Source organism: Pavona decussata, unplaced genomic scaffold (assembly GCF_977016875.1).
Source record: "Pavona decussata unplaced genomic scaffold, jaPavDecu1.1 SCAFFOLD_76, whole genome shotgun sequence".
NCBI classification, from domain to species: domain Eukaryota; kingdom Metazoa; phylum Cnidaria; class Anthozoa; order Scleractinia; family Agariciidae; genus Pavona; species Pavona decussata.
This window is the reverse complement of record NW_028145494.1, coordinates 676,760-685,000: the sequence shown is the minus strand read 5'-3', so window position 1 is coordinate 685,000 and position 8,241 is coordinate 676,760. Positions and strand designations below refer to the sequence as shown.

Below are 8,241 nucleotides of genomic sequence, written 5' to 3'. Positions count from 1 at the left end.
ATCTGCTCATCAAACCCCCACATCCATTCGGCGCTTTCCTTACACGCTAACTGTGGCTCACATACACTTACTTTCATTGTTTGGTTTGCCAGACGATTTTCTGTTACTTGTGGTGAATCTGCCATGCGCTCTTGCTTTATACATGCCCCGTTGAAAATCGGGTTGTATACGAAGAATGACAAATCTCTACGCAGTCGATCTAGATCCAAAAGAAAACAGGAAATTACTAAGACCTGACTGATTGACTGACTAACTGACAGACAGACAGACTGACTGACAGCTTGACTGACTAACTGACAGACAGACTGACTGACTGGCTGACTGACAGCTTGACTAAGCGACTGACTGCCTAACAGCTTAACTTGTCTCACTGTGCGACTGATTTTCCCAAAGGGCTGCTTGACTGACTGACGGACTGACTGACCGTCTTGATTAAGTAACTGTCAGCCTCATTCATCGACTGACTGACTGACTGACTGACTGACTGACCGACTGACTGACTCAATGACTGACTGACTGACTGACCGACTGACTGACTGACTGGCTGGCTGACCGACCGACCGACCGACCGACTGACTGACTGACTGACTGGCCAATAAATTGAATGATTAATTAAATAACTGACTGATTGACTAAGAACCTGACCCGACGACTGACTTACTGATTGCTTGACTCAACGTACGACTGACCGACTGACTGTTTGAGTGACTGTCAAATGTTTGGTTTTATCGAGTTAATGACTGGCCTTCGCGGCTGGATGGCTATGTGCCTATGTGTACTTACTGGCTGACAGAATAATAGTCTTACAGGATTTTGGAATAAAAAGAAAACTAATGTGCGATGATACAGTTCAAAGAACTATCACTGTGCAACAATTTTAGTATCATAATTTCTGTCCTAACCGAGTTTCCTTTTCTTAGAGCAACTGAGTAATACTCCAGTGCTTCTCACCTTTCAGAAAGGGCAGCACTGCTTGCATTTCGCTTAACTGTTGCTCGTCATATCCGCGTTCTGGGACGGGTTTCTCTAAATCATTGTTCGACGATGAATCATTTGTGAAGTCATTGTCTTCTCTGTTGTCGCTTAGACTCTCCTCGAGGCTTGAACTGTTTGATGGTGAATCTTCACCTATACTGGGTTCACCTTCCTTGAACCCACTCCTGGATTCCATTCGACGCCTGTCAAAGGACAAAGTGATTCAAGTAAAAGGTTGAGAATGATGTATTATTTAGTAAGTGACACAGGCATACTCGGAAAAAAATCCGAGTGCTCCTATCAGGAGTCGAACCTAAGACCTTCCGATTACTAGTTCGGATGCTCTACCACTGAGCTACAGGAGACCACTGAGCTGCAGGAGACTCGTGGGAGCTAAGGCCATTACACTAGGTTCATGGGACGAACAAAAAAGTGAAAGGTTGTTACACGATTTTCTTTACCTAGCACACGCATCTAAGGACTAAAATTCATTTCTTTGATCTACAATTCATTAATTGGGATATGCATTAACCTAGATCAGTACAACTGGTATAATTCAGCGAAGCATTCAGACTGCTCTTGTATAGTTTCGGCACTTTTCTTTCGCTCGGTCAATTCTTCAGAGAAAATGGAAGGGACTGAACAATATTGCGGGCCTGAAATCTCGAAGAGTTTTCGGACGCGAGAAATAATTTTCAAATCCACTTTCTTTCGCTTAGCGGTAGTTTTTTCGTGCAAAGTAGCCACATGTGTTTCTTAATCTTGCCAAGTATCTAACGTTTTGGATTTCAAAATTATCAAAAATTGAATTTTTGGTAATGTACATTACTAGTGAGTAGTCTACGTTTCGCAACGTTGCGAGATACCTTGTTCCGCAACTTCTCAGGTAAAGCTCTCGTCATGCTTGTTTTAACCCTTTAAACCATAGTATCAAAGAACAAATTCTCCTATCTTGTCCCCATACTTTTCTTATAGAAGTACTGTGGAGAAGTTATTACAATATCAAGAAAAATCACCTTGGATGATCATATCCTTAATTCTCATGACCTCAGGGGTTGAATAAGCATTGAAATTAGAAGGAGGAATTTGATGCTGATCACTGTTAGGGCTTAAAGGGTTAAGTTACGGGAGAAATGGCCTCGTGTCTCAGCACTTTAACTCACCGTTTAGCTTGACCGTGGAGGCCGCTACTTCTGTAAGCTGAAGCAAAAGGATTGGCGTCTATTTTAAGTTTGGTGATCTTAAAACAAAACAAAAGAAAAAAAAGTCAATTTGGCTCTCTGCTGGCAATCAGTTGCTCAGCCTGTGTGACCGTAAAAATGGAACATAATCGGGCGACCATGCAATACAATTCTGTATTAGTATGCTGTATCAAGAGATTCCATGGAGTTATCAAAAGTGCCAATAGGGAACTTAAGCAACGACGACGGCGACGTCAACGCCGTAAAACAATAGATTTAAGAAGTAAAAACAATCGCTCTGTACATTTCTTTGCCGTCCTCTGTAAAACAACCATGTGAAAGGACCAAATTCAAGGTTTTGTGGAAAACGTGAACACACGACGGTGAACTTTTCATTTTCTCTCTTAACTTGAACACCACTCCTACCAATCTTCCTGGGCAGTTCGCCGTTTCTATTGAAGTTGAACGAATTGAAATAATCGCGAAGTAGCACAAATGAAATAAAGCAATATTTTCAAGTGATGTTTTCGTTGGCGTTGCTGTCGTCGCTGCTTAAGTTCCCTATTATCTCATCCACAACTGATTGTAATAAAATGCCTCGAGAATCAGTAAATGATAGAGTTTTTTTTTTCAGTAAGTGACACAGGCATACTCTGAAAAAGAAAATCCGAGTTCTCCCAACCATGCCACTCTCGACATTCAAATCCTAGCAGTATGGAAGTATGGAGGATGTTTGTGACATGAACCTAGTGTGTCTCCTGTAGCTCAGTGGTGGAGCATCCGAACTAGTAACCGTAAGGTCACAGGTTGGACTCCTGTTGGGAAGACTCCAGTATACCTGTGTCAGTCCGATGACTCCATACAAACCCTTCTATAAATTTAACCTTAGTTCTTAACGTTTACAACTAATGTTAAATTAGAAGGGTTTGTATGGAGTCATCGGAACATAACAGTGCCAGTATCTGATCCCCAATTGCAATAAGATGCTGATTTTGGCAAAGTAGGCACTTTTCATCAATGTAAGCAAATACCATAATTTCATAAATTTAGCTTTTGTGACATTATCACTTTAGTTTTCTAATGGTGTACTAGACTTTCTAAAAGCCCTTTCCGATATTATTTTCCCTCTTTACTCTTTATGTTATGTTGGTTTTGGTTCCCTCCGTCGCTCGCTTTCGTGACTCCGTCGCTCACTTTCGCGTCTTCGTCGCTCGTTTTCGCGACTCCGTCGCTCACTTTCGTGGCTCCATCGCTCGCTTTCGCGACTCTGTCGCCCACTTTCGTGACTCCGTCGCTCACTTTCGCGACTTCGTCGCTCAAAGAAGTCTACTTGTGTCAAGTCTATTGGCGTACCTGTTTGTTTCTGTAGGCTGACACTGCTATGAATTCCGTTTCAGGGAAACAAAACTCCTTTCTTATTTTGTAGTCAAAGTTAGCACCATCGGGACTCTCTAACAAATGAATTCGAGGAACATAACGTCGCATAGTGTTCAGCAAGAACACCTGAAAAATAAATTAAAATGGTCGGGTAATAAAGTGTGGCAATTTTGAAAAAAAAAATTTAAAAAAATTATATCAAATTGTTGGAAGCATTGCCTACTTTTCCATATTGCCGTGTGTGAACATGTGGACAGAAAACTCTAGAATGCAAAAGAACTAGATATGGATGTATAACTCATATATGCTTTGAAAGGTCCCGCGCCTTGTTATTTTGGGGTTTATGACGTCATACGGTTGCTGCTGTTTTCCAAAATGGCGGCGAGCGCGAAATCTAAAAGCAAAAACAGGCGATAATCATATGCAGCTTCCATGTTCAGGGGTAAAATAGGCTCAAGGGTAAAATCAATATTATATTCATTTTCATTTTAACTTATTTTCATATATATAACAGAATAACCACAAAAGTTCATGGTTTAATTTTTATTGCGCTTGCGCAGGTTTGAGGTGCAAATCGCAATATTTGGTGACTTTTTCCACCATAAGTTTAACGACTTCACAAAACCGTATCCTCGCTCGTCGAGAAACGACTGTAATAGGCCATTTCCGAGTTGCTGTGAACATCATTATGAAAGAGAGGCTAAATGTAAAGCTTTTCATATAAAAATTAGTTTTGTTTGAAAATGAGTGAAAAGTAATTTTCATAATAAAAACTTTGCACATAGCTTTGCTTTTAGAATGAGGCTCAAACCCTCTCGGAAATGGCCTATTTCAAGAGACGTCCCTCGAAACCGGATGCCTTGGAGATCCACTTCACACACAACTTACTTGAATTGTTTTTGACGCCGTCTGGAAACTGTTTGTTAACTTGAGCCTTTTGAAGGTTAAAACGCTTTTCATCAATAAAGCCCCAGTCGTCGGGGTCTCCGGATGAAGGTACATTCTCGGGGCGTCATCATCTTGCTTTATCGGGCGCCAAGGAGTCCAGCGATTGGTACTCATATCAAAGCAGTATCTGAATTCATCAGCATACATGAAGTCTATCATGACCGCGTACATTTGGCTTGGATTAAGGTCTTCAAATGCCAGTGAAATCATAGGACACATACGCCTAAATAGAAAACAAAAATATGAAATTTAAGTATGTTTCACACCATAGTGACATACTTACAAGCGGCACTCATTCTAGCCTCGTACGAAGACGTTTGCGTAGGAGGCGATACTCATTCCAGTCTGGTGATTTTTTTTTATTATTATTATTCCCTATCTTCTTTCGTTTTGCTTTGTACAAAATTTTTATCCAACCATAAATAATTTAATACTTGGCGTTTCCTGTTTTGTTTTGTTTTTTTCTCACTTTGTTTTCTTTTCTTTTTCGTTTTGCTTGTTCCTCGATGTCTTTTTTTTTTCTCCCTCTTTCTCGTTCTAACTTTCGCGCGTACGGGAAGTGTACTGAAAACGCTTTTAAAGCACGGGAAACCTCCGGAAACGTTCGGAAATTTAGTACTAATATATCTGTACAAGCAACTTAGCCTCTAGACTTTTCAAAGCCCGTTTTCGTGGGAGTTCTGTCAGACGGTAAACTTTGTCGAACACTCTCCCCCTCGGGAAGGGGGTACTGAACTCTGCCCGTGACATACCATATGGAGTCCTTTGTACCGCTCTGTACCCGTGTATGTGTGAATGACCTTGTCATACCTTGTGGACCATTGTGCACTTTAGCACATGATAGTCATACAGACATACATAAAGGTGGTAAAGTCCGTCAGTACTAATTAGTACTAGTTAGTACTAATATATCTGTACAAGCAACTTAGCCTCTAGACTTTTCAAAGCCCGTTTTCGTGGGAGTTCTGTCAGACGGTAAACTTTGTCGAACACTCTCCCCCTCGGGAAGGGGGTACTGAACTCTGCCCGTGACATACCATATGGAGTCCTTTGTACCGCTCTGTACCCGTGTATGTGTGAATGACCTTGTCATACCTTGTGGACCATTGTGCACTTTAGCACATGATAGTCATACAGACATCTACATACATAAAGGTGGTAAAGTCCGTCAGGGTATAAAACAACTAAAAACTCGGTACTTGAAATGATGATTTAGATAAAAGCGCTCCTGATGAAAGAAAAGAAAAACACACTACTTGAGGGAGATCTTTCATATACCGGGAACTGAAATTATTTTATGTACGATAGCATCCAAGACATTACCAAGTCGGGAATGAAAAATGTTAATCGATTTCGATTTAGGAATTTCAGGAGGCAGAGAGTTCCAATTCAATCGCTTTACCTTTCTCGGAAAATAGGAAAATGGAAGAAGTCATAAATAACCGGAAAATAGTCTAGCTCTCTGGTTTACAATTAGCTTGTCTTTTCAAAGAGCTTGACATATCACAGACCATAAGTTACGCGGGCGTGCTGAAAATAGCACAATTACTGTTTTTCATTTGTCTTCACTGGCATATTTTTCTGCTCTTGGTGTGAGCAGACGTCGCTTGTATGTTATCAGATAATCACACCAACTCCGGAAGCGAAATTTGAACGCTACACTAATTAAAATCCCGAATTATGTTTTTTACTGTACGGAACTTCCAAGAACTTTTGTTTGCGAGCTGTAATACTTCAAAAATCCAAGGTAAACAACACTGAGAAAGAAATGTGGATATGAACTCTCGACAAAAGTGGTCTGGCAAAGTTACGAAAGGAAATTGTTCCACTTCGCGCCATCCATTGGCAGATGTCAGAAATTGTCGAGATTTTAGACACATCTGTCAACGCCGGTCACATTAAGGTGGCGTGAAGAAGCCGCTTTCTACATAACTCACACCAATATCATCTTCTATGTACACTTCAATCTGAACTCAGAACTGATCTTTCCTATTTAACCATTAACCACATAAACCATTGGAAGAATCATCGGGGTCACGTAATGAATTGCCAAGATTTCTGACCGTGTAAAGAACTATACAGCGATTTCTGCCAGTTTTGCAGACTATCACTGAGGTTCTGATTAAAACTCGCGATTATTAAACATATGAAGGGAATGCTGTCAGGCATAAAACCATACTTTGCTACCAACTGAACAATATGCCTGACTCAGAACATTAGTTCTTGAGTCACGAGCGATTACAGTTTCATTAGCAAGGTGTGCTTCAGGATACGCCTCAAGAAGGATCGAGATTGTGAAAACGCAAAGCATACCTTCCTTCCTTCGTGATCATCATCTCCGTCTGATGTTCTTTGAATTTCTCCCATAGCTCTTTATTTTGCAGAAGTACCGTCATAACTCCCGCTGCTGATAGCAAGAAAACACTAGCTAAAGGTTTCCAGGACTATTTTCAGCGCCAGCAGATCGAAGAAGCAACTAAAAAGCACCATATGAACTCCTTTGCAGCCAGATGCAAGATACCACGTTTGAAGCATCACGCATCTGAAATCATTACGCTTCACAGCTTGCTCACCGAAACAATTCAGAGGTGCGACGTTTTCTTGACAGCACCGGAAGAATCAATCACATTTCACAGTATCGGTGACACTAAACACCTTTTTTGAAACCGACCAGCCGGCGTTGAGTATTACGGAAAACATGCATTCTGTTGAGGCCTGTCTCGTAGAATACTGTTCTGGTTATCGTTAGAAATCGAATCTGAATTCTGTTTTCGGTCACTCGCCTCTCAAAGTTGATTACACGTATTGGACACCGTATGGCTTTTATCCTATAGCATATGGTTTTCGTTTACAATCTCACCATTGAAAAAATAAAAATACCCTTGTCACGCGCTCGCACGGAGTCCGACCTGTGGAAAGGTGTGATAAGGTATTTTAAGTAACGACGGCCAAATATTTACTTTCGTCATTGAAGTTTGGCTCGGCGGCCAAATTACAAGTTTAATTTCAAGACATGTCACGTCTACGAGTCAAATGTACGAACATTCGACTCGTATTTATGTTTATTTTACACACTTAATGCGATTTCAAAGTCTTCAAAAGAGAAATTACTGATACAAAAACAACATGTAAAAAAAAAATTAGCCCGCTTAGCGGACGTAATCAGAGAGGAGGAGCGAGAAAAGGGGGACTGGGGAGAGAGGACGCCTGCCTGAAAGACCCCCTTCATGTTCAATAGGCCTTTTCCGAGTTGCCGTGAACCTCCCTATGACAGCGAGGCTAAGTGCAAAACTTTTCATATGAAAATTAGTTTTGTTTGCATATGAATGAAAACTAATTTTCATAACAAAAACTTTGCCCTTAGCCTCGCTTTCAAAGTGAGGTTCAAGGCAACTCGGAAATGGTCTATTGATTTCCGCTCAACGAGCGATTAACGATTAACGCTAAACAACGATTGAAATTTAGCTGAGGTTTTTATCTCACTCAAAAGCTAATTTCAAGCTAATTGTAAAGAAAAGTCTAAGTCAAAAACTGAGGGACAAAAATCTTTTGAAAGAATCTTTATTGACTAGTATAAATTTAAACTCGAATGAAAGTCCCGTTAACCCAGGATTAACTTAATCGTGCTTTGAACAACTGAGCCCGGCAGGGCTCCAGAACTAACATTTTTGACCGGACTCCAAGTAGAGGTTCCAAAACCCTCTGCCTTTTAGGAAATAAACTGGTAAAGACAAGATATAACGTATTATGTGAAAATGTG

General features: G+C 40.7%; 1 protein-coding gene across 1 annotated transcript in view; it reads right to left on the bottom strand.

The window, feature by feature from the left end:
* Positions 1 to 7,445, bottom strand: part of LOC146476489 (uncharacterized) — a 10,820-nt gene extending 3,375 nt beyond the window's left edge. The window contains exons 1-6 of the mRNA XM_085114353.1: positions 6,795 to 7,445; positions 4,422 to 4,704; positions 3,510 to 3,659; positions 2,139 to 2,215; positions 952 to 1,178; positions 1 to 199 (exon numbers count right to left, since the gene is read on the bottom strand). The exon at positions 1 to 199 is cut by the window's left edge and continues 3,375 nt beyond it. Of these exons, the coding sequence (XP_084970479.1) occupies positions 1 to 199; positions 952 to 1,178; positions 2,139 to 2,215; positions 3,510 to 3,659; positions 4,422 to 4,704; positions 6,795 to 6,877 (1,019 nt within the window). The 5' untranslated portion in view covers positions 6,878 to 7,445. The remainder of the gene's footprint in view (positions 200 to 951; positions 1,179 to 2,138; positions 2,216 to 3,509; positions 3,660 to 4,421; positions 4,705 to 6,794) is intronic.
* Between the last annotated feature and the right edge of the window lie 796 nt (positions 7,446 to 8,241).